The sequence below is a fragment of the Bemisia tabaci genome, chromosome 9 (genome assembly GCF_918797505.1).
Source record: "Bemisia tabaci chromosome 9, PGI_BMITA_v3".
Classification (NCBI taxonomy): Eukaryota; Metazoa; Arthropoda; class Insecta; order Hemiptera; family Aleyrodidae; genus Bemisia; species Bemisia tabaci.
Window position 1 is genome coordinate 41,910,356 of NC_092801.1, and position 27,691 is coordinate 41,938,046.

The 27,691-nt window shown below is 39.3% G+C and overlaps 1 protein-coding gene across 1 annotated transcript; it reads right to left on the reverse strand.

Annotated features, from left to right (window-relative positions):
* Window positions 1-2,968: 2,968 nt before the first annotated feature.
* Window positions 2,969-22,397, reverse strand: LOC109036852 (arylsulfatase B). Its single transcript, XM_019051255.2, is given in 12 exon segments — window positions 2,969-3,135; window positions 3,137-3,218; window positions 5,166-5,305; window positions 5,998-6,137; window positions 9,492-9,637; window positions 10,987-11,138; window positions 12,260-12,417; window positions 14,988-15,243; window positions 16,222-16,448; window positions 17,443-17,602; window positions 18,313-18,547; window positions 22,160-22,397. Coding segments are annotated over 11 exon segments (1,650 nt in total). The 5' UTR covers window positions 18,421-18,547; window positions 22,160-22,397; the 3' UTR covers window positions 2,969-3,054.
* Window positions 22,398-27,691: the final 5,294 nt, after the last annotated feature.

Here is a 27,691-nt window from a genome sequence, read left to right on the forward strand (position 1 = left end):
CCCAGAAATAAGGATCAAAAATAATAGTTTTGTAGTCCAGGCGCCTGGTGGTAAAAATGAGGCTACCTGTAATTTCGGGTACACAGCGATTTTTTTGGCTAACATTTCGTTTTTTGGGTCGCTGAATCCGAATCTGAAGTTTCCTACCGCGTATCTGGTGAGCATTTTCCGCCATTTTGAAAAATGGCCCAAAAAGGCCTTTTTTTGTGGTTTTTTGTAAATACGGAAGATTCGAGGGCGCTAAAGCCAGGGTTGTATTTCGCAAAATGATAATTTTTGCAGAATAATTAAAAATTAAGAAGCAGGAATAATTTAACTGAATAATAAAGGATACTCAAATCTAAAATATAATGCAAAACAATTTGGAAAATCCCGTCATGTAAATACAGAAGATTCGAAATCGCCTTCAATTGAGGCGTGATACCTCACGCGTTCCGGAGAGTTCAAATTGTTGTATCCCTGCGCCTTACTAAGAAGATGGAAGATTAATATTGAAGTAGCGTCTCCGCGTGGTTTCTCGGTTTTCCTGTGCCGCTACTGCAGTTTCGACCGTTAAGGCCGTATTTTAAGGGCGCTAAAAACAGGGTTGTATTTCGCAAAATGATAATTTTTGCAGAATAATTGAAAATTAAGTAGCTGGAGTAATTTAACTGAATAATGAAGAGTAATCAAAGCTAAAATATAATGCAAAACATATTGGAAAATCTATGTAAATACAGAAGATTCGAAAACGCCTTCAATTAAGGTGTGATACCTTACGCTTTCCGGAGAGTTGAAAAAGTTGTATCCCTGCGCCTTAGGAAGGCGATGGAAGCTTAATATTGAAGTAGCGTTTCCGCGTGGTTTCTCGGTTTCCTTGTGCCGCTACTACAGTTCCGACAGTTAAGGCCGTAGTTTAAGGGCGCTAAAGGCGCGATTGTATATCGCAAATAGATAATTTTTGCAGAATTATTAAAAATTAAGAAGCAGGAGTAATTTAACTAAATAATAAAGGGTAATATTAAAAAATTAATGCATAACAATTTGGAAAATCTTGTCATTTAAATACAGAAGATTCCAAAACGCCTTCAATTCAGGCGTGATACCTCACGCGTTCCGGAGTGTTCAAATAGTCGTATCCCTGCGCCTTAGCAATGCGATGGAAGCTTAATATTGAAGTAGTAGTCCAGGCGCCTGGTAGCTAAAAATGAGGCTACCTGGAATTTCGGGTACACATCGACTTTTTTGGCTTACTTCATGTTTTTTGGGTCGCTGAATCCGAATCTGAAGTTTCCTACCGCGTATCTGGTGAACATTTTTCACCATATTGAAAAAATTGCCTAAAAAGGGGTTTTTTGCGGTTTTTTGGACATAGCGGCTACGCATGAGAAAAAGTCCCGAATTTAGTTAATGTTTTGATTAGCTGACATAATTTGGAAGAAATAAGTGCATACATATGCTAGGTTTCCTCAAAAATTGAGGAAGATACAGCATCGTGAACATCGCGCCCATTCACGTTTTCGCGGCGCACCCGTCAACGCGCGATCCGGCTCGCCGTGGTCAGCCAAGTTCCGAAGCGTTCCAAAGTTCCGAGTTCCGAGGTTCCTCAATTTTTGAGCAAACCTAGCATATTCATATCCATTTTCTTCCAAATTATGTCAGCTATTCAAAACATTAACTAAATCCGGGACTTTTTCTCATGCGTAGCCGCTGTATAAAAAAAACCGCAAAAAAGGCCTTTTTAGGCAATTTTTTCAATAAGGCGGAAAATGCTCACCAGATACGCGGTAGGAAACTTCAGATTTGGATTCAGCGACCCAAAAAACATAAAGTAAGCCAAAAAAATCGCTGTGTACCCAAAATTCCAGGTAGACTTACCAGGCGCCTGGACTATTGAGAGTTTCTCGGCTTAAGACGCCACAGAGAGCCTCTGGGCCGGGCGCATTGATTCTACACCTTGAACTACGCGGGGTTGGACATCAATCTCGAAATAGTAATTCCTGACGTAGTTCCATTGACTAAATTTCCGGGGTCGAAATCGAAAGCTCTCCGATAGGACTAAAACCGAGCACCTCCCCTTGGAAATCACGCGAGGGCGTATAAATTTCAAGCTTTGAAGTTGACTTGTTTCTCTCCACGGAAAAAATTAAATTGCTGATTTAACAATTAAATCGCTAAAACAAAGTGACTGCAATGTTTCAATGTAAATTTTACAACAAAAAAATGCTACTTTAACAAACCCCGTGGTTAAGTAAATTAGCTTACAAGAGTGGTTAAAGAGACATTTTTTTGTTGTAAAATCTACATTGAAACATTGCAGTCACTTTTTTTTAGCAATTTAATTGTTAAATCAGCAATTTAGTTTTTTTCGTGTTCGAAAAAATGAAATAAGGACCGGGAATATCCCAACATTTTAATAGAGATACCTACGTAAAGTCGCACATTAGTCAGCAATTTAAACAAGTTTTGGGCACCTAAGGGTTACATATCGACGATGAAACTACCAAACCACGTATCTCGGTTTGCGACGTCGCAGACTTCCTGTCATACTTTATTTTTTAAATGAAAAACTACTGAACGTCCAGTCTTGAAATTTTCTGTGATTTTTCCTCTTCGTGGGGAGAAAATTCTGTGAAAATTTCAGGGAATGATATTGATTTGGTCTACTTAAAAAAAATAAAATGCGAGCGTAGATTTTTAAACACCGCAAACGAGATACGTGGTTTGGTAGTTTCACCGTCGATATGTACATATGAGTCGCTTTTACAGCGCTCTTCGGCGCTCTACGACGCCCAATCGCCACAAAGCTCGGTCTTCCCACAGGTCATCAGGGAGTTGACACTCCCTCATCTCACTCAACACCCCCTGTCGTCAACCTCTCACTGGGCGTCCCCTACGTCTCCTCCCGGGAGGAACCCAATCAAGCATCTTTTTAACCTAATCTCTTTAACCTAAGGGTTACCGATGTTAAAATAAATATTATAAATACTTGTTTTTCCCCAAGAGATTTAATCGACGACTATAAGGATAACAACTTTGGGTCTACAAAATCCACGAGATCAGGAACATCAGGTGTTACATAACATCATTTTCAGTGATGAGGTCTCCAAAATTAGTCCAAACATATCCCCAGCGTTGGGGCAAACCCTGTGGATCCAGCGGGCAAGTTTCCAGGGGGCACTGCCGTCTCGTTCACCTTTCGTAAAAGGTCGAGTAAATCCATCAACAGCTCAGGCTCTCTGAAAGGACAAATAGGAAAAGTCATCATTTGAGAACCAAAGTGTCTTCGGTGTTTACGAACCGAAAAGGAGAAGGAAGGAACGACACAAATGAGGAGTTCCGGGCATTACACCACCATGTCATTTCGCCTTCAATTATCGAGGTAGGCAAAAACGCATCCTCCGCACTACAATTGCGGATTGCATTTTGCAAAAAAGAACCACTAGCATTGCAATGTTGCTAAGATTGTGCAACTTCTTTTGTCCTGGAGGAAAAACCCGATTATCCATTAATAGTTTCTATTTTAATCGCTGAAAACTGTAAATTTAAGACAAAAATTACCATCTAAATTTCATAGTTTTTCACGATTTCCGCAATTTTATTGCAAAAGATGAAGTTGCACAATCTTAGCATCATTGCAATGCTAGTGGTTCCTTTTTGCAAAATGCAATCCATATTGTTAGTTGTTCTAGGATCTGTGTCTTTTCGTGTTTTCATCATGAACTAATCGTTGAATCATGTTGTAAAACGTCGAAATAAGTTAGTAAATAATTATTCCATTTTTTATCACAAATTTGTGATTTTCCTCGATTTTTAGATAGACAATCCAAATATGCAATTTAAAATTTTGTGTAAAATGGTTGATCGTTTCCAAATGCTTAATTCCGTGTATATTCATATTTTACAAACATTTCAGCTTCACAACATTCAGCATCCATATCGAATTGCTTTTTTTTTCTTTCTTTCTTTTTTTTGTTTTGAAAAATTCGACGAAGGATAATATACTATTGAAAATCTATGATAAATCTTTTTAAAACCATGCAAAACTTGGTACCTACATCTTCAAAATGTATCTATTTTTGCGCAGGCGTTTGACAAAAAACCTGGGTTCACCGCTACGGCCGAAAATCTTTCCTAAGATTAATAATTTGTATATAACTCCATCTTGAAAAATTGGATGCTAGGCTCTGTTTTCTCCATTAGGGTGTTTATAATTGATTGTGAACACATACCGATGGCCAAAATGCGAAGCCACGTATCTCCGTTTGCGACGTTGCAAATTTCCTGTACGTACGTACTATGTTTTTTCTTTGGAAAACTATGGTCATCGTATTGTCTTGAACACTTTTCTGAATTTCCCTCTCTACTGGTAGAATATTCTGTATTAATTTCAAGCTTTAAAGTTGCCTTGTTCCTCTTTGAAAAAAAAGTAGGAACGGAAATTTTGAACGTTGCAATAGAAATACGTGATTTTGTACTTTGGCCATCGATAAGACATTTAGTAACAATTTATTTCCAAATCTTTCTGGGTGCAGGAAATCGGTGATTTCGTGGTTAGTGTGCAGAAATCTCATGCCAAGGCTCCTTTACTGAGGTTTTTTGCAAAATGGGGATTGTATACTTCGTCACCTTCCGGCCAAAGTATCACAAGCACCATGGAACGTTTCAAAATTTCCATCGCCCTTTTATTTTTTACAGAGACATTTTTCAACGAAGCTGTCCAAAAAATCCACTGAATTTTCTTTGTACTATGCCGATATGATTCAGTGAAATCTTCAAACAGATTCAACCAAAAGCTTCTATGTAAAAAATAAAATGGCGGTGGAAATTTTGAAACGTTGTATGGCGCTTGTGTGGCCGCAAGATGACGAATTGGATTACATTTTGCAGTAAGGAACCACTATCTCTGGCTCTTCTATGAAAGCACACATCTGCATAGGGAAACCAATGGCATGTATGTTGTTTCTAAAATGGGCCAGAAATAGTGGTTCCTTATTGCAAAATATGATCCAATTATAGTGCGCAGGCATTTGATTGTAAGGCTCCTTGACTAAAGTTTTTTGCGAAATAGGGACTGTGTGCTTTTCCGTTCGATTCTGTTACAATATTCGTTCTCTTTTCTTCTTCTTTTTTTACAAATGAGGAACGGCGAGTATGATGTCAATAGTGTGAGAGAGCAGACTCACCTTTCCGCGAGGTTATATCTCTCACATGGATCCTCCTCGATATTGAACAAACACGGTTTTTTGAGGGGGAAGCAAGGAGCACTGTCGTTACTGGACCGGTGCGAACAGACTACCTCAGACTCTCGTCTCAAATTCGAGATCTAAAACACAAGGGTGAATTCATCAGCTGCAATTAAGTATCTACTGTACACAGGGTGTTCGGCAACTAATTCACTATACTCGACTTCTCCATACAAAAAATAAAATGAAGGAATAATAAGAAATGCAAATTATAATTAAGTATAATTAATCTCAGAATTTGACAAGCAATTCAATTATATGTAACGGAGCAAAAATTGAGGGAAATTACAAAAAAATCGTCTCTTGCAAGGGGCTTCCTCGTAAGAATTTCTGTCTGGGTCCTGGAAAATAAAGGCGATTTAAAAGTATTTTAGGGCTACAGAAGCTAAATCACCAGTAGTAAATTCCGTCATATTATTATGAAAAGAAATTGACTTAATATTTTAATGCCTGAGTTTCCTACATACAATTATGTCAAGCGCTTGAAAGTATTTTAGGGCTACAGAAGCTAAATCACCAGTAGTAAATTCCGTCATATTATTATGAAAAGAAATTGACTTAATATTTTAATGCCTGAGTTTCCTACATACAATTATGTCAAGCGCTTGAAACTTATACTATCCATTTTAGCCATGTGTTAATTTCCTGAGAGCCGATAATTGTACGAATTTCTCAAAGAACCCTCAAAAAATGGCTTCCTTTTTAGGCAGCCGATTCGGCCATCGAAGCGCCCCCCCCCCCCCCCCCCCCCAATAGAAAGAAAGGAAGGTACCTGTTCTGGTGTAGGAGCTCTGTGAATTTTTTTCAGGGCTCTGCCAGTGTGACTATTTAAAATGAGATCAATATCATAGTGATGCAGATTTCTTCCGGAGGGACCATACCAGCCGTCCCATTTGCCTTCGTAATTTGTCCCTGGAAAGTTGAGAATTTTTTTTTTTTTTTTTTTTTTTTTTTTTTTTTTTTTAACACAGACATAATAAACAAGCGATTCGATCTATGTATTAATGTGAACTCAAGGTTGAAAAGTTGTAATATTAACGTGAGTTTAAAGCAAAGACATTGAATAGTTTAAAGATTTGCCTTTAGTTTTGAGGTAGGCAAACTTCCTTAGGCGAGCGGCAATTGAGGTTACTGAAAAAAGATACTTCATTACTTACGAGGATTATTTCAGTTTATAGGACATTTTGACAACGATTTTTTGTTCACGCACCTGTTTTTGTAGCAGTTTACGTCCACGCGTTTTTTCGGCAGGGGAGTTTTGGTCCACTTACCAATAGAGACCTAAAGGTAATAAATCCACATGTGGATACGTGTAAGTCCTAGTGTCTGTATTCAAGAACGTTTAGCATGATTTTTGAACTTCATAAGAGGAAAAAGTGACTTGATTCAAGCAGATCTAAGCTCGAATTTACCGCCGAGAGAATTTCTTCATGAATTAATAAAGAAAATAATGTTTGTTTAAGAAAAGATGCTTACATGAAAAGAAAAATCACTCACATCAAACAGAAACCCGCTTTCATTCAGCTACTTTTGTCTTGATTTAAAATAAATTCTTCTTGACTGCATACGCAATCTGCTTAGATTGAGTTACTTTTTTCTCTAATAACATTAAAAAATTATGCTAAACGTTATTAAATACTTACTGAGTTTTTGGACTACCGCTCTCTTTTTGTGCCGGAGTATCTTGATTTATTTTGCGAGGGAAACTCCGTACTCTTAAAGGATGCCTGTCATCCTTAACATGCTGGAGCGCCTTCAATTTCGTATGATACTGTGCAACACCTCTGTTGTGAAATAGTTGCTTAAGGCGCCGCGGCACGCTGCGGCTCGGCGCGGCGGGAGGACGGTCAACGCGCACCGTGCATTAGCGCCTACAAACCTAAGTGGATACTTCAAGCATTGCGCAATGCGTGAAGTATCCACTTAGGTTTGTAGGCCGTTCCGCTCTGTGTTCGGCTCTAATACCTAAACTCGCGGAGTCAGTCTTTCAACAACACTGCGGCTAAATGATATTAATATCGATCCCATCTCTTAGAAAGTACTTGCCACGTTTTAAAAATGTAATTGTTTTTAAAATGAAGTAATCAATTTCATTAAAAAAAGGTGTATGTAAGGTATACTTTATATCAAAAAATTTAAGGATAGAAATAAAAGCAAATATTCACCAATGACAATTTGAAAAGATGAATCAAAAGGAGAAAGTAACATTTCATTTAAGCAATTAATCACCATAACAACACCTTCTTCTCTTTCAATTTTCTCATTTCGATAGTCTCAATAATATGATTTTACATACGGACTAAAATATAATGCTTGGACCAAGGCACAGTTGCTTATTTTACGCGTAAACGTAAACTACTGGACAAAACAGGTGCGCGGACAAAAAATCGTTGACGAAATGTCCCGGAGCCTTGGTTCTTGTAAAATTTTCAAAAAATTTCATTGAATTCGCATGAAAAATTGAAAAATTCGCATAACAATTTCAAACGTAAGCAAACACACCCCAGCATGTGAATGCCATGACAAGTTTCATTTATATGAATGAAATACAATCATTATCACTACATTTTTTTAATGATACAGTGAAGAGCTCTTGCGACCATTAAAATTATGAAACGTTAGACTTCTCGTGACATCTTGATACCTTTACATTTGTATCTTTCATGGTTTCATGTTTATCACGCTTCTTTAAGTGATCTAAGCGCTCGAATTTAACAAAATCAAAAACACAAAGAGGTGTGTGAAAAAACGGCCAAAAATGCCTCAAGGCATTTTCGAATTTTGATCACTTGGGGTGATACAGTAGCTTCCCAGACGCCCAAAACCGGTCGCCGTTTTGCTTAGAAGCGCCGGGTTGCGACGTTGCCATTTTTTAAAGTGGAAACCTTTAAAAATTCATATCTCCGCCGCATCTCAACCGATTTCAATGAACTTTTTTTTAAAATGTTCCTCTTAAATAGAGCTCTCTAACGGTTTTAGGTCTCTGGATTTTATTGACTTCAAGGCGGCACTTAGGTCGTTTATATGGTTCTTTGCAGAGATTTTTCATATAGAAAATAGTGTTGCTATTTTTTATTTTTTTTTTTATTTTTTTTTTCCGCGGGTTGTGGGAGGGTTTGAAATGACAAAATTTAAAAGAAAGAACTTTGAAAAAAGGGATTCTTTTAATCACTATTCTTACGTGTACAAATATTGAAAGCGACGCTCTCATTGTACAAGGGAAGTTGGTGTTGTTAATTTACCAAGATTTTTGCATTATACTTTAAGCGATGGTGATCTTCCGATCTAGTTTGAATGTTAAAAAAAATCGGGGGAAATACAGACCCCCTTCCGAAAAAAAAGAAAAAAAAATAGCAACTCAATAATTTATATGAAAAATCTCTGCAAAAAACCATATAAACGACCTAAGTGCCGCCCTGAAATCAATAAAATCCAGAGACCTAAATACCGTTAGAGAGCTCTATTTAAGAGGAACATTTTAAAAAAAAGTTCATTGAAATCGGTTGAAATGCAGCGGAGTTATGCATTTTTAAGAGTTTTCACTTAAAAAAATGGCAACGTCGCACATCAGCAGCCGAAGGTGAAAATACGGCTCGTGTTGTACACCTTACTGCTCTGTGTAATTATTTCAACGTAAATTGAACATAAGGGACCCCCAGTTCGCGAATGACTTAGTGATGAGGCGCATTCACATTGCGCAAAAGCGAATGTGACCAACTTTGAGCGGTCATATCTCGGAAACTAAACGTTTCCCCGGGATGATCTTGTGCTCGTTAGAAAGGTGAGAATCTGAACTTTCATTTAGACTGGTTTTTGTTTAGATTCCGTCGATTCCACGATCGTGGTAAAATAAAAACTACATTTTTGTGTCTATCAAGAAGTGCTAAAACCGCGTAAGTGCCACTTAAAGCCAAGTAAACCCCAGAAAACTATATACCACTAGAAAGCTCTATTTAAGAGGAACATTTTAAAAAAAAGTTCATTGAAATCGGTTGAGATGCGGCGGAGATATGAATTTTTAAAGGTTTCCACTTTAAAAAATGGCAACGTCGCAACCCGGCGCTTCTAAGCAAAACGGCGACCGGTTTTGGGCGTCTGGGAAGCTACTGTATCACCCCAAGTGATCAAAATTCGAAAATGCCTTGAGGCATTTTTGGCCGTTTTTTCACACACCTCTTTCTTAATGCGACGCAAACCTCTGCGACAGTTTTATCAACACTGTTATCTGTATGCTTGTAACGCATGCGGTTGAAAATGTTCACCTACCTTTGACGAGCTTCCACTGGCCAAAGCGAATGGCTGAACTTCTGTAGATGTCATCAATGTTATGGATGAGCAACGTCCTGTTCACCGAGTCATCCTCGCTTACCAACGAACTCCACACATCCTGCCCATCGATCCCATCAATGTCGCTGCTCGACAACCAACAGAAAAATTAGCGTATCACGATATCTAGGATCAGAGTTTGTCATATTCTACATGAAAATAGATCTAAGCTTATCCAGAGAAAGACCGTCCAATAAAAAAATTTGACCTCATTCTTAATCCATCATTAATTCAGCAGGTATTAATTATCAATTATAGATAAGAATAACCCGTTATTTCCGGAATAACACAATTATTTAAACCCATAAGCCTGCCATATATTTTTGACCTATCATTCTAATAAAAAATCTTGAGAAAGAAGGCATATCATATAATAAAATTAGTGGAATTAGTTTAAAGCAGATAAAACATAAAACTTACTCAGTCAAGTTTAACAAAAATTGAAATTCATCAAAAATGAAAAGGATCAAGACCCATCCCAATCGCTAGCCCAAAATAATTACCCAAAATATTTATTATGTATGCTTATAAAATATGTATTTGTTATTTTTCCTCTATTTTTCTCAAGGCCGGCGAACCAAAATGTTTCATTGTGAGACACGCTTCCACTGATTGTTTACGCTTCAAGACTGGTCTCCATGGCACAACGTTTACAAAACAATCATATTAATTTAAGATTGGTAACGATGTATTACGCGTTTGAAAATATTTATCTGCGACGTGTAAGTAGCAGTCACCGGCAAAGTGCAATCTATTTGTGTTGAATAAAATAATTTAAACATTCAGAAGTAAATAATTAGGATACGAAGTACTCATTGTTATGCATGGAATTCAAATATACATTTTTTCTCCTTGAATTAGCGGCACCACGTAGTGCGAGTACTCACCTAGTGAAATCAGTGACCTTAATATTGGATTTGGTTCGACTAGGCAACTAAACTAACTGCTTAGCAAAGCGGAAAGTATCACCGAGATTCGAAGGCGCTCAAAAGTGGTGCTCTTGAAGTTCAGCATCAATGAACTCTTTACTATGGCTATGCGAATCATTGCAATTTAACGGGTTGAAACGCATGCAGCTTGCTACTTGCCACCGGGCAGTGGACGGAGCTAATAGAAGAGGTCGGACATGAAATTTTTGGCTATCATTTCAAATTCAGAAGTTTATTCCGTCACAAATTCAATTTCAAGGGGTGTTTTTGAAAGTAAGTTTCACTAAAAAACCAATGGAACCACTCTGAAACTATTTTGTTTCATTTTTTCGAAATTTTAAGTTTCTCATAAGTTTCCAGATTTTTCCCGACCTCTCCCATTCACTAGGTCCCCATTGTCTTCGACTAACTTATAAGTAAAATTGAGTTATGCAACCTATTCAAGGAGTAGTTGAACCTACCATAAATATCGACAATAAAGAGTATATTCAAAAGTTAAGTATTACCTGTCAAAAGTGCCATTCGCTGCTGCAACGAGTGTAGGAAGCCAATCAGTGATATCCATAAGTTGCGAAGAAACTCGACCTGGATTCTCAAAGGCGCTGCTCCAAATCAGCCCAGCACCACGAACTCCCCCTTCCCATAAAGTGTTTTTTACCTGCAACATTCAGGGGACCCTCATGAGAGTCATGAAAGCGCAATGAAAGCCAAAAATTCACAGACCAATCAGAGAGGAGCGCAGTATCGTATGTCTGTGTTTAAATGATCGAAATGACAATATTCTCCATTTTAGGCAGTCTAGCGCTACCGCGCATTAATCACCTTCAATTGCGCGCATAGGCAATTTGACAGCTTTGACAATTCTCTCCATGTTAGGCAGTCTAGCGCTACCGCGAATAAATCGCCTTCAATTGCGCACATAGGCAATTTGACTACCTCGACGTTCGAATAGTTGCTCTGTCGGCGCTTTGGCGTTTCATACTCGATTGAACAAGGTTTTGTTATATAATTGGTACATGTAGCTTTAGAGGGGTGTACATTTTTGTCCCTTATTCCTATAGTTCCTTTCCATGGGGAAGTTTTCAGTGGTGACGTTAAATGATCGCTAATTGATATTTCCCCATTTGAAACTATCGTAAAGAATCGATTAAGAAGGTGATCGTTGCGAACACCCTGTCTATCGACCCTTTTCCACAGCTTTAAATGGCAGGTCAATCGATTTGTTGCAAAACACTCTACACCACTGGCCACTGACGTCACATACACACGAAAGGAAGCGGGAAATGCATATCCAAATTTCTTGGGATTTTCGACCCTTAAACTTTTTTTCAAAAACAAAGGACAAAAGGGCAAAAAGTTTTTCAAAAATCAAGTGATGTAAGAAAAAACAAGACGATGGTTCCAACGTTTGTACCCAGAGATTTTTCTAGAACTACGACGACAAAAAATTTGAACGATCCTTGAAAGAGTCATTAAATAAAAGTACGTTGAGGTGTTTTAAAACGTAAAGATATTAATTTCTCGAAGACAAGCCTATAAGCATTACATAAAGTGGACAAAATAGGAGAAAAAAGGTAGAAATGGTACATACAAAAATTGAGAAACTAGGTATTGCTTCCCGCCACGAAAAATGGCGCCGATTCCCATGGAGCAGTGCGGGCCTTTACCAATCGATACATTAGTAACATGCCCGATGCAAAACGACGGGAAAGAGCGTACACTACTAACGTGGTGAACGCTCAACAAGTGAAATTGGAATAACGAGAGATTATAACTTACGCCTCTGAGGGGCCAGTTGGATGCTGCGTTGAGATTGAAACCAGCCGCAGGGCCGCCGTTATCCGAAGAAAAGACAATAATCGTATTCTCTAGCATTTTCCTCTCGCTTAGTGCCTCCACGACCATACCAACGGACTCGTCCAATTTATGCAACGCGACTGTAAAATTGACATTTGTTAGTTGTAAAAATTGCAAATCATCCGAGAAAGTATACGCGTATGGTTTCCTTGTTTTATTTTATTTTTTCAGGTGGATAAGGTTGGAGCGCTCCTTTGTCCTTTTAGTGATGCATTTTCTACTAGAGATCTACCAGTGGCGTGGCGTGAATTGCGATATATCGATTGTTATGCCATTTAAACCTACGATAAAGAATCGATTATTTAGGTGTTCGCTGCGAACACCCTATTTATCGATCCTTTTCCGTAGGTTTATATGGCTTAAAATCGATGTATCGCAATTCACGCCACGCCACTGAGATCTACTGGTACTGAGCGGCTATATACTACAAAGACTTCTCTGGATAAAGACCATCAGCCTTAAACCCAAAAGCGCGACTTGCAGAACTAGTCTGGCCTTTGTTCTTTCCAGGTTAAAACTCTGGACGCAATATTTCTCGAATTTCTACAGTACCAAAAATTCTTAACGAGCTGTCTCAAGTCGTCAATGATCAATTTTAGGTACGTATTTTAAGCGCTTAGCGCTTATTGATTTCGACCTGCATATAGAATTCTAGAATACTGCCGTGCTAAGGAAAACCGCCGTATGAAAATTCGGGAGTTCGGGTAAAACATGTATTTTCGGGGAAAGTTAATCTTATTTTTCCTTGAAATTTTCAGATATTATTAACTAAATTGCAAACAAAATTATCTTGAAAATTTTGAGAAAAATATTAAACATTTTCCCAGTGAATTCGTTTTTTAGGGAAGGAAATATGGCAACGTCTGAAGGCTCATACGGCGTTCTTCCTTAGCACGGCAGAATACCAGTCATATTGCGTTCAAATCGCGCACCGGCTCATCATGGCGGACACGACTTTTCAACGACTCGAGCGTGCACCGTGGTCTACGCGCAATGCACGAAGTATCCTGCAGACTTGTAAGGCGCTACTATGCCTTCCGCGCACCGTGCTGCACGCGCAATGCATGAAGTATCTCGCGGTTTTGGAAGGCGCTAATATGCGATTTAGCGTTCAAATTTCACTATATTGCGTTCAAATGGCGCACCGGCTCAAAAACAAGATGGCGAATAGGGGGTTCACAAATTTAGAATAAATTTATCTGTTATACGTTTATTTAATGCTCCTGGTATCAAAGAAAGGAGGACGATAATCGGTTTTCTATAATCTACTTTTTGACGGTGGTGTAGTTTTCTCAAAATTGACAAGCGAAATTTCGGTTAAGCGATTTCTTCCAGTCAACGTTCCTCATCCACTAAAAAAATATGGTTCGATTTTACCATACTTTGAAGCGAGTATGGTAATAAGCACCAAACCCTATGGTAGTGTTTACCAAATTATGGTAAGAATCACTAGAGTTCCGGCTAATACGAATGTATTAGAGCTTTTAGCTTGTATAGTATCCAGTCCGAGGTCCAAGTCATCACATTAGCCAATCACGGCACCTAATCTGCCATGCTAAGGAGAAACGCCGTATGAACATTCGAGAGTTGCCAAATTCTCCTTTCTAAAACATGTATTTTTGACCAAATGTATGCATATTTTTCTTTGAAACTTTCAGATATTTCAGATTCAATTGTGTGCAAAATTGTGCGAAAAAAAAATTAAGGGGGAGGGACACACATTTCCCACACACAATTTTCTTCTTAGTAATTCCTAGTAGTTTCACAATTTCCCTAGTAAATTCTGTTTCTATCGAAGTCAATTTAGCAACGTCTTAAGGCTCATACGGTGTTCTTCCTTAGCACGGCAGTAATCTTGATATATTAATAGCACCGCGTTTGATCGTGTGACTTTAGCTTCTGTGTATTATTCTTAAGCATTACACGGAGAAAAAAAACTTCGTGCACGGGATTTGAAGTTGAAGTCATATGGATCTCTGCAGTTTTCTGATCACGCATCCGAAAACTTGAGGTCGAGCTGCCGAAGTTCGTGTACCGGAGTACTTCAGATGTGTGACCCGCACCCTTGGGTATACATCGAAGTAGTTCAGATGTCTGACTCGAACTTCGGCAGCTCGACCTCAAGTTTTTAGGTTCGTGATCCAAAAACCTCAGAGATCCATATGACCTCAACTTCGGGTCCCATGCACGAAGTTTTTTTCTCCGCACTGAAAAAAAATTCTCGGCGTTTTTACCAAAGTCTGTTGGTACCTTTACCATCTCACTTTTTTTTACCAATTATTGGTAATTTTACCAAGACAGACTGGTAAGCTTACCTAAAAACCTGTATTTTTACTGTTTTTTTCAGGTAAGAATACCACTTTTATTGGTAATCACTTCTCGGTAACTCTGCCATTTTATCTCGGTAATTCTACCACAGTCGATAGAAAATATTGGCGTTTTTACCGGGGTCCAGTGAAATTACCGAGAAAGTCAATAATTTGACCGAGATTTCTCGGTAAAATTACCAATTCCATATATGGTAATTTTACCAAGAAAAAACTGGGATCAAATAGAACCCTGAATTCTTGGTAATTTTACCCTTTTCTTAGTGAATACACCGATTTTTTTTTTCAGTGCGTGTGAAATCTATTACGAGTGCGATACTTACTAGCATATTGTCTCCGGTGAAAGTCATGGATATGGCTGAATATGGGTGAGGCTGCAAGAGCATCAGGCACAGGGATGGGGCTGTAGGGGTTGGAGGAGTGCATGGCAGCGTGCGCCACGTACAGGAAGAGCGGCGTCGAAGTGTTGTGAGCGCGGATGATGGCGCTTGCCTCCCGCGAAAATATCTCCGTCGAGTATTGACCGTGCAAGTCGTAGGCAACCTCCAGCCCGCGCCGCATATCCAGGCCCCAGGTACCCTGCAATACGAAGAGGATGCAAAACTACACGGAGAAAAAAACCTCGTGCGTGGGACCCGAAGTTTAGGTCATATGGATCTCTGAAGTTTTCGGATTGAGCTTCTGAACACTTTAGGTATAGCTGTCGAGGTTCGGATCACACATCTGAACCTTCAGTCCTTACATCTGAAGTACTTCAGACGTGAGAGCTGAAGTTTTTCGGATGTGAAACCCGAAGTACTTCAGATGTAAGAACTGAAGTTTCAGATGTGTGATCCAAACCTCAGCAGCTGGACCTAAAGTGTTCAGATGGTCAAGCCGAAAACTTCAGAGATCCATATGACCTAAACTTCGGGTCCCACGCACAAAGTTTTTTTCTCCGTGTAGGAGGCTTTGATCAGGAGTAAAAAGCTCAAACTCGGGAGAAGTTGAGGCTTCACTCAGACGGTCAAATATTTGGACGTATTTCTGTCAAACGGAACTAAGCGCCGATTCGAGTTCCTTCTGAGGAATTTTCGAATGTCGGATAGCGCGTTCTGTCAAACGGAACTAAGCGCCGTGGAAAAGCATTGCGAGAATAGGACGGAATGAGCCCGACGCCCGGTTTCGCCGCCAATCCAAGCCCCCCGCTACCATCCTCACCCTATGGCGCTTAGGTCCGTTTGACAGAAATATGTCCATTTGTGAAACTCACCAAACGAACGAGTTTGACTAACTGGTTTTATCAGACTTCAGAAATTAAGGATAAGCTCGGTAAAATGACGTATGAGACTTGCTATGCTGCTCAGATTGTGCTACATATCATTTTGTAACAAATGCAATTCAAACAAACTAAACAATAAAATGAACGTATTTCTGCCAAACGTAACTATGTGCATTATGATTTGATCCCTCTTATGCCGCATGTGTTCTTATCGGTCTCAGGACTCACATCTTTCATGCACATAGTTACGTTTGGCAGAAATACGTCCAAATATTCGTGATTTGTGTAGTACGTACAGTTTCATGAGCGGTGTGGTCAAAATAGTCATGGTGCCCGGTCCAAAATCCAACGTGGGACTGAAATCCTCGGTAGAGCGGCGTGTACTCCTTTTTGTAGTGGCCCAGATGCCATTTGCCGACCATGTGGTTCGTGTAGCCCAGTTCGGTCAGGTACTCGGGCAGCAGCTTTTCCTCGAGTGGGAGACCGCGAGGCTCCGCCCCGAACAACACCGTATGCTGCATCCCTTCAAAATAAACAAAACATAAAGGTGACATGGGAATTTTGAAACGCTTTCTCAGCTAGCGCCCCCATAATGAAGGTGAGGACCCGCCTCATGAACCTTTGTGTTTGGACAGATCTTATTATTCTTAGTTGGACGTATTTCTACCAAACAGACCTATGTGGCGATGAGAAATGTGGGGTGTGCTCTAGAAATCTGCATAAGAAGCAATGTAAAAGTGGGCGTGGTTCCTTTTGAAGAATTGGAAAAGCGGGATTTTACATTCTATCAAACAGACCTATGTGCAGCTGAGTGCGGAACTCATGAGCCGCGGGCATGGCAAGAAAGCGTTGTGGACAGGGCTCATGAGTTAGAGCGCCCCGACGACCATCTCCCCCTCGCTCGCGGGCGTCATCATTGCCGCTGACGTCACTGGCGCTTTATTATTCTCATTCACTCTTACGGCCAGAGACTAACGAGCACACCGCATATTTCTCACCTCCACATAGGTCTCTTTGGTAGAAATACGTCCAGTTGATCTGCAAGAATCAAGCATCAAAACACTATTCTGTTACTAGCGCAACTGGCCCATTCTCATGCTACGCGCGGCAAGCCAAAACGCCTTCATTTTGCTCAGTACGCAACACGGACAGACCTGGAATGCGAATAGTTGTGTCCATGCGTTACCCACTAAGTCTTGTAAGTTGGCGTAACATGCCGTGTTCTTTTTGCGCGGCAAGCCAGAACGCCTTCATTTTACTCAACACGCAACGCGGACAGATCTGGAGTGCGAAAAGTTGTATCTATTCGTTACCCTCTATGTCTTGCAAGTTGGCGTAACAGATCCCTTAAAAAATGAAAAAAGAACATAATAATGTTCTTTTTTCATTTTTTAAGGGATCGCGATTATTTCTTTTGACCAATTAATTTTTTATGGTGATAATAGCGGTTTTTGAGAATGATTTTTGGTATGTATGAGAGGCAAAATGGCGGTGAATTTGGACACATAATCACGCACCTGTATGGATGGGGTGTTTTCCAGTCATGAGAGCACTCCGGGAGGGTGTGCAGATGGGCATGACATAGTAGTTATTGAGAATGACACCGGTGAACGCCAAAGCGTCGATGTTTGGTGTCGGGATCTCATTCGACCCGTGGAAACCCACATCATTCCAGCCCTGAAAAGATTCAAACCTCGTTATTTATGACGAAATATTAATAGGCTACTATACAACGTCTAAATTAGAGGAAAATGATACATTTTTTCCCTTCAAGATTTTACATAGAAAACAATTCACACAACGGGAAGTTTGGAAATTAACTCCTGAGGGAGATATTAACAAGTCTTTTCAGCACAGATCAAATGGGAGTTAGAGGGTACAAATGACGTCATTTGTACTTTTGCCATTAAGGCAATGTTGATTGAAAACATTTATATTTTGCTTAGGAGTTGATTCTCAAACTTCTTGTTGTGTGATTTGTTTTCCACGTGATATTTTGGAGATGATCATGTACCACTGTGATATAATTCAAACCTTGTGCACCACAGGAACATTCCACACACATACCAAGAAAAAACGCCGAATACACCCACAGACGTAGCCAAAATTTTTTTCATAAAATTCTAATCTTTAGGAAAATCTGTGAACATTTGTTCTCCAATTTTTCAGAAAATTCAATTCACAGTCAGATTTAAGTTATCTGAGAAGTTTCAAGAGAAGATATTCATGGCTCCCTTTAAATATCAACATTTTACTAAAAAAAAATTGACACCTTTCTCCGTTCGTCCTCAGCATGACAGACAGTTGCGAGGCGTGAATGATCGATTATCGATTTTCCCCGTTTGAAGCTGTGATAATGAATATAATTTTTATATAAATTCGTTTACCAAGTCATCGGCCAAGATGAAAACAATATTTGGAGGTATGTCGCCGAGAGTCTGCGTTAGAAGCAACGCGATTTGTAGAAAGAGAGTCCATCCGGCCGAAGTGATCATATTCCAGCTGAAAAATAGGACTGGTTATTCGCTTCATTGGTGCTTCACCGAAATTCCATCAGATGTAGGATAGCTGATCTGAGTTCTGATTGGAGAAATGGCGAATAGACTTCCGGCCCCTTGTCATCTGAAAATTAATGCAGGAAGGTCTTTTCAGGGTGGCATGAAACGTTAGAATGAAAGAAATGAAAGGTTGGAAACTTCAGTAAACTATTTCATGAGGCTGTGAAATTTTTCATATTTTTCAGGGACTAGAGTATGCAACCCACACTGGAAAAAAACACATTGAATCTAGAGTCCAGACTCTTGAAAACATTGATAAGAAAAAAGGACTCTTGATTCAATCAGAATTAAGCTTAAATCAAAAGGAAATCCGCTCAAATTAAGAGGCTTGGTTCTTGAGTTAAGCTTAAATCTGATTGAAGCAAGAGTATTTTTTCTTGTCCATGTTTTTAAAAGTCTGGACTCTAGATCCAATGTGTTTTTTTTTCCAGTGCACACTCAAACACACAAAAAAGGAGGAAGTCACAATTTTCACATTTTGCGAAACGTGGAAAGGAACCTGTATTTTTCAATATGTCTCATACATTTCTGAAATTTTATGAAATATTTCCAGGGCAATTTCAAGATATCATTTTTCATGAAATTTTGCCACCCTGGGTTTCTAATAAAACATTGGTGGAAATGGCTCTAGGCGAGATCTGAGAGACTAATAAACCGAGGCTTATTCTCCTCCATCCTCGTGCGCACAGCACAGTGCAAGAAGCAATTTCACCAATAGACCATGATGCGTGAAGGTGATTCTGAAATTTTAATTGACAAATTGATGTTTTCGGGTCCTTGATCAGGAAAACGCAATAATTGCCGTTATGGTTATTGCGAGGAAACCGTGAAAAAAAATCAATCTTGAAGACCCACAGTTTATTGACGAGACTCTTACGATGTCCTTAGTTTTGCAACAACCTAACCCGCACAATCCGTAGAACTTTTTAAAAAACACTCACAGGTCTAAAATGTACCTTCAAGCTTACTCAGACGAATTTAAATCCTTCTTAGATATAAAAAAGAATCCCTACTTTGATAGAATTCCATTAGATTGAATATGTGCGTACAATTAATTAGAAGATCGCCGAGAACTATGCTAGTAAATTTGTTTTCATGGTAATAAATCTTTGGCCGAGGAACTTTTGTCACCGACTTTCAATAATTAAGGTAAGGTGTAGGTAGCACCCTGTTTCTGGATTTAAAAAAAGTTGGTAAATGATTAAAAATATGTGAACAGTTTGTTTTTCATTTTCAGGTTGCTGTCAAGTGAAAAATTATTGAACATATTTTACTTAAAGATTAATGAAAATTCCTGTAACCGGATACCAGTTGAAACTTTATGGTATCGCTCTAAAAAAATAAGTCAATTGGACGTATTTCTATCAAACGGAACTATGTTCATTATAGCGTGAGCCCTGGTATGCATGTATTCTTATGGGTCTCAGGGCTCATGTCGTAATGCAAATAGTTCCGTTTGATAGAAATACGTCCAATTTAAAGTTTGAAACGCTCATTTTCACTCCTTACGTTTTTTTTAAAAATAATCTGGCGTCAAAAACGGCACCTTTAAATTATGTTCGATTGTACATATTCGCGTAGTCAGGTACTTTTCGCGAAGATAAAGACGATCGCCCCAACGAAGATTGCAATTACATGCTCTGTAACTTACTGCTGTTTCACACACGATTCTAACACATTGTGACAACACTGCTCATATAATTAGCCTTATCTCCGTGTGAAGTACGTGACTGAATGGGAACGCAATGGTGAACTCTATGGTATTGTCACAAGGACTGACTTTGAAAAGGAAGTATTTCTATCAAACAGAACTATGTGCATTAAGACACGAGCCCTGAGACCCATAAGAATACATGCATAACAGGGCTCACGTCATGATGCACATAGTTCAGTTTGATAGAAATACGTCCAAAAGAAGTCGGTTCATCAATGAACGGGGTCACGCAACGATGAACTTCACACTTTGCCGATCCCAGTAAAAAAACCTTGTGAGCATTCGATTGAAGCCATCTTCCAAAATACAATTTTTTTAGGAAATTTTTTATTTTTTCCGCCTTGATTTTTCTTGTAAGGATGCCTCTTGACTTATACTCTATGGCCAATTATTTTACTGGAGTGAGCAATTCTGCTTTTAAGAAAAAGTTCTAAGTTTAGCTATGATAGGGGTAAACAGGGTCTCTCTCTCTCAAACTTTCTTCGGATAAATTGATTTTTTTTTAAATCGCAGCCACAATCATCAATCAAATTTTACAATGGAAAAATATGGCAGATTTTACCATACTCTAACACGGTGATTTTAGTATAACAATGAAAACCAGACTCCTTGGTAACATTTACAATAATATGGTAAGTATCACCAGAGCTCTGATAAATAATTCTAAAATTCTGGTTATTTTCACTAAATAGTATCACTTTGAAATCAAATTAGGTAGATTTATGTTAAATGTTACCATACTTTTTTTCAGCGTATGAGATTGGGAACTTGAACGGAGATGTTAATGTGGATTGTATCTAATGCAAGCCCCCATAGTAGTATGAACATTATAAAAATAAAGGGAATTGGGGTTCGTGCGGATTCTTTGAGAAAAGAAAAAAAGTGAAATTGCAAGGTACATTTTGCATATTTTGCAATTATTTCGAAGGCGCAAACACGTACTGCCCGAAAACAGCGATTTTCTGCGGGATTTGGTAAAATTACCGAAAAAAATTGGTCAAATCATATCGAGAACACGAAACGAGACACCGGAAACTCGCGGTGACGGGCAACTGCCAAAAAAATTGCTTTGAGCACTTAAAAGCTTTGAGCACTTTCCTCACACTGATTTTTAACGATTGTCTACAATATTTTGAACAATTTAGAACAGAATAAGACAAATGTTGAAAACATTTTAAAATTATTTTAAAAAAATATTCTTGATTCAGAAAGGACGGGCGGGGAGCATCACTAAACATTTTTCTCGAGACATTACTTTCACTTTGCTATTGTTAACCTTTTATTGCATAGCGTTGCATGAAAGCAACAAATGGTTTTCAGCTTTATTTCTGTGCTGGGGTATTAAATTGAATCGAAGCAAGAAATGAGTTTTGAGGAACATTTTAAATCTGATCTCTTTACTTTTAAAAAACCCATAAAAATCGATTCTAACCGACTCTAACGACGTCGAAAAAATACTGTACAATGTGAATTTTCCCTCCTAAATCAACGAGTAGCTCATGCAACAAAGGGTAAGTTTACGTTAAGAAAACGATAGCAAAACAACATTTTTTTTACTAAAAAAGCTCACTTTCAGTTAAATCCGCACGGATGAAAGTAAAAAAAAAATAAAAAAAAAAAAATTGTCGATTAGAAACGACGCACAGTGGATTGAGGCAATCAGAGAGGTCGGACATGAAATTTTAAACTAAGATTGCAAATTTTGAAGTTTATTTCGTCACATTTTAAATTTTGAGGGGTGCTCCTCGAGGTAAATTTCACGAGGAGACCAATTAAACAACTTCGAGAACCTCAAAATTTTATATAAACGGAGTTATAAGCATTAAAGTTTCCAAATTTTGTCCGACCTCGCCTATTGCCTCGATCCACTATGCGACGCTTTAAGTCAAAGTAATACCTCAAGAAAATTATTTTCAGCGATACCAAACATCCAAAATCCTTTAAAATCCACATTTCACTCACCTCGAATTAAGACAGTCCAGACGGCGACATGTGAGTAGCTGAGTCCAACCAGGGGTCAAAGGACGGGCGTGAGGTCAAGGTGGTGAACTTGGGTGCGAGACATGAACCGCACAACGGACACGACACGGACGAAGAACTATACTGATTGCGGGCCGCACGGCGACTCCAGGCTCAGGACCCAGGGCTGAGGGCCCTCCTCGGCCAGGGGTGACGCGACGCTCGAGCACTTTCTACTGTCTACTCTGTCTACTCTATTGACGCTGCGCTTATGCGGCGCGGCGCGCGGCGTCGCTAATGGGTGCGACTGCGCGACCCCCCGTTCCGTGCTTTATCGGTGTTGGTGTTGATGACATTTCGACCGTTAGCTGATTTGTATTCCGCCGACCACTGATTTGGACTGCACGTCTGCCCAGTTGCCTCGTCGCTCGTGCGTGGAGAGGTGCTTCGTGGTGGTTCTCTATTCTACCGTGCTAGGGAAAAACGCTGTATGAACCTCCAGACGTTGCCTTTCCTCCGATAATTTTTTTTTTTTTGAGGAGAGTTATGAATATTTTCCCTTGAGATTTTCCCATGATTTAAAGCTGCACTCGAAAAAAAACACATTGGATCTAGAGTTCAGACTCTTAAAAACATCGACAAGAAAAAGTACTCTTGATTCAATCAGGGTCTAGCTTAAATCAAGAACCAGCCTCTTAATTTAAGCGGATTTCGTTTTGATTCAAGCAAAAATCCGATTGAATCAAAAGTATTTTTTCTTGTCAATGTTTTCAAGATTCTGGACTATAGATCCAATGTGTTTTTTTTTTTTCCAGTGTGGTCGTGATTAAAATTCTCTTAAAAATTCAAAGAAAAATGTTCACAGAATTCCCTGAAAACTTTATCACACGCACATTTTATCACAAGAAAATTGGCAACGCCTGAGGGCTCATAAAGCGTTCTTCCTTAGCAAGGCAGTATAACCGTTCGAGTAGAGCAGTTGCCCCACGAATTTCCTGGTAAATTTATGAATATTTTCCTTCCAATGTTGCAGATAATTTTGCTCGCAATTTCACCTAAAGCCCCTGAAAATTTGAAAGAAAAATATTCATGACTTTTCTCAAAAATAAACATTCAATTGAAGGAACTTTGGGAATTCTCGAATGTTCATACGGCGTTTCTCTTTAGTCCGGCAGTGTTGTTTCCATCCTGAGACATGCTTCCGATGATGGCGCTCTACCGACACGCGGTGGATCGAGTCAATCGAAGAGGTTGGACAAAATTTGGAAACTTTAAAAGCTAATAACTCCGCCCAAACAAAACTTTGAGGGTTTAAAAGTGGTTTAATTGGTTTTTTCGTGAAATTTTCGTCTAGAAGCACCCCTAAAAGTTTATAATGTGACGAAATAAACATCAAAATTTGCGATTTTTGTCAAAAATTTCATGTCCGACTTCTTCCAAGAACTCGTTATACTGTGCGTCGTCAAATGTTTATCCCCGGTTAGAACATTAGATGGTTCTTTGAGGAGGTCCCTGTTTTTTAGCCTCTGGCCAAGTTTGTTGTTGGTTCTCTTTAATCCAAAAATGTTGATTTTTCTGTAAAAAATTGATCGTATGTAAAATTAACAATCTCCAGAAAACAATCGTAAACGATTACTAAAGGTTACCCTGGTAAAAATTGGCAGTAGAATCTGTTTTCCAAAATACCATGGACCTACGGCCGGCTGTAAGATTTCCAATAGCTTCTAAAGCCGGCTACACAATTTCTCATAGCCTTTTATAGCCGATGGCGATTGAGCAACTCACAGCCAGGCGATAAAGTGTATGCTAAACGTCACTAATTACGGATGCTGGGACTTATTGAGTTTTTGAACCACTGCTCTCTTTTTGGGCCGTAGTATCTTGATTTATTTTGCGAGGAAAGCTCCGTACTTTTGATGGATGCCTGCCATTCCTAATATATTAGAGCGCCTTCCGTTTCGTATGATACTGTGCAATACCTCTGGTGTGAAATAGTTGCTTCAAGCGCCGTGGCACGCTGCGGTGCGGCACGCGGGCAGCCAGCGCGAAACGCGCATTGGCGCCTACAAACCTAACAGGGATACTTCACGCGTTGCGCAATGCGTGAAGTATCCCTGTTAGGTTTGTAGGCGCCAGTGCGTCGCCGCTCCGCTTTGTGTGAGGCTCTAACATTTAATCTGGCGGAGTCAGCGTTATACAACTCATGATTTTGAAATGTTTGCACATCCTGTATGGATTATTCTCGTTTTAATTGATGAAAAAAAAAAATGTATTAAAGGAAAATATAACGTGTGTTTTGTAAATATTAAGGTGGCTCCGTATCAAACTCAATGATTTCCAAAGCACACGAATTTCCACACAATTTCTTATAGCCTTTTATAATCGATGGCGAAAAAGCAACAGCCAGGCGGTAGAGTGTAAAGCCCGGCGATAGGAACTATAGCCCGGCTGCATAATTTTTTATCGCTTCGTAATGATTTTCTCCGCATTCTACAGCCAGCAATATGATTTTCTGTAGCCTTCTTTAGCCGGCTATAAGAATTCCCATGGTATTTTGAAACGCTGCTCTTATCGCCGATTTTTACAAGGGTAAACCTTAGCCAGAGGTGTTAAAACTGGCCCTTTCAAGATAAGCTCACTGCAGCATGTATTGAGTCGGTCAACAATTTTTCTACTCTCACGAAGCTCCTCCAAATTTCTTCCAAATTTTCTTGTGCAGTTTTGTTGTTTGGCATTGATAATTTCAAAACCACCTTGTGTGACACACACACACTCAAAAAAAGGAGAGAAAAAATAAAAAACTCTTGGCAACATTCGATCTCCAATCCTTCTACGACCGCATCTGGCACGAGCCGATGATATTCTCAAATCTTTTTATGCGGGTGCCGCAGCAGTGGCGTGGCGTGAATTGCGATATATCGATTGTTATGCCATTTAAACCTATGGTAGAGAATCGATTATTAAGAAGTTCGCTGCGAACACCCTGTTTATCGATCCTTTTCCATAGGTTTAAATGGCATAACAATCGATATATCGCAAAGCACGCCACGCCACTGTGCCGCAGTCCGGTGTCATGTCATTGCCTCAACGAAAAAACAACGTGACTCACTTGAACTTGAACCCTAAAATACTAGGACATGTATGCGCAGTAGGCTCATCTGAAGAGGCGAAGAGTTGCCTGCTTTTTCTAGGTGGGAAGCGAAAAGTAAATATTATCTTATCCGTTCAGTCAACTTAAACTCGAAGACAGCGCTGCCTTTTACCTCAAAAATTGTCCGTTTGGTTTTATTTCTCAAAATTTTCGATTAAAAATTACAAAAAGGCAACATTGTTTTGAAAATTATTCATCAGTGGTACTCTGAAGTATCCATTTTGAGTTTTGAGAGCGGATTTACTCGAGGAAAAAAGGTGACAAAAAAAAAGGACAAGAATTAAGCTTAGCGACTGTTTCCAAATTATAAATATATTTCTCGACTTCGAATTTTTGATATACAATAGAGTTCCTTCATACTGAGAGTTATGACAACACCCCTCACGGAGTCTCAAACGGGAATAAAAATTACACAGATTGAACGTTTTTCGTAATCTTTGATGGGCTCATTCTCAAATTCCTTTCTCCGTTCCTTCTCTCGTTCTGTTTGTTCCTTGTCGAACCTGTGATTCCTCGGTCCATTCCAGATTAAAATCTTTGCAATGGACCACTAGACAAGGTACGAATTTCAGCATTCTGATACATGTTTCGTAACTAAAATTTCACGTAGAACACGATGCGCACATAGAAAATTACCAAAATTAACTCCTTACGAAGATATTTGATGATTCTTGATGCGTGAATTCAAACCACCCGCTCATGAAAACTCAATGCTCTACGTGATTCACATCGCGCGCTAAACGTTATCATGACAGTCTCTGCGATGTAAAAGTCTGGCAACCGCGATCTTGACGCTTTGGCTCAGCTATAGCAAATTGCTAATAGTTTGAACAACACATGATGGGAAATGAACATTGCTCGATTGAGAAGCTTGCTGAAACCGTTGTAGTGGGCGATTTGACTCACGTAGAGTTTTGAGTTTCTTGTGAGCGGGCAGTTCAAATTCCTCGTACCCAACGTGAAATAAAAACGTTGATATCTTTGTTAGGAGTTGTTTTCAGTAATTTTCGTTGTTAGAATCGTGTTTTACGTAAAATTCTGGTTAAGAAACATGTATCAGATCGCTTAAATTCGTACCTTGTCTAATGGTCCATTGGTGAAAATGTAATCTTTATTCCCGTTTGTGACACTGTGGAGACCTAAAATACGGTAACCAATCAGAAACGGATTCACATTGTCTTAACTCTCAGTATATAGGGACTCTAGGACACGTGTGCGGCTGGATGAATTCTTAACCATACTCCACACAGATAGAATAAGTTAAGTCATAGAGACTGAAAATTCGATCCATCATGACCCCAGGACTTTTTCGGTTTAGGTGACTGAAGATATCGGTCATAGAAACTGAATAACGACTGGCTGGCCGAAGTTCGGTTTTCATGATGGAGAACTTCAGTAGCTCTTGAGTCCCGCACAAAGAGCGGAAAGGAGGAGAAAGAGCTCTTGAACACCCCCGAACGCGCCGCCTTACAAAGGAACAAGTCGATTGGAGAAATTGGACAAAATTTTGAAAATTTTAAAAACCTATACTATCGAAAATATGCGGCGAAGGAGTTTGAGAGTGGTTACATTGATGTTTCCATGAAAATTCCTTTCAGCAACCGGTGCTGTCATTTCCTGGGATTCATTTTAAATTTCAGAACTTTTGCAATTACTCGGGAAGCTTAGAAATTCCCGGAATTCCCAGCTAATTTCAGAATTTTCTCGGAATGTTGGGGGTTCTCGTCAGTTTGAACAATTATGGAATCAAACTTGATGATTTTTTTAAAAATCTTATTTGACAATCTTCGGAGCTAATTCCGGGAGTATTTCAGAATTTTTACTCGGAACTTTTGAAAAAAACCTGAACTTTTCTCGGAACTTTTAGAAATTGGGGATAATTACTCGAGCCCCAGTATATATTTGGTAAAGTAAGTGGGAAGCACTGTCAGAAACACCCCTTGAAATTGGCATTGTGGCGGAGTGAATACAGAAATTTTCAATTTTAGTAAACAATTTCATGTTCGACCTCTTCTACTAGCTCGGTCCACTGTGCTCCTGTAATACAACTTCCCCTTTTTCATTTCACGCCTGCTTCTTAACATCTATGACGCCAAATATTGATCTATCAAGTGCGAAAGGGAGCCATTAGTCCATATTTCGCTATCCCCGAGAAAATTAACTCCTCAAACATTTTACCACCTCATGGTTTCCTATGATCAACATCGCGGACAAGACAGGAAGCCGAAGGTGTTTGGCCTCAACTTACACCGCTGGGAAGTAAGTGAACTCGAATCGGTGCACACAGGAACAAGCTAATAGAAGAGGTCGGAAATGAATTATTGGGCTAAAATTTTAAATTTTGATGTTGATATAGCCACAAATTCAATTTCAAGGGGTGTTTC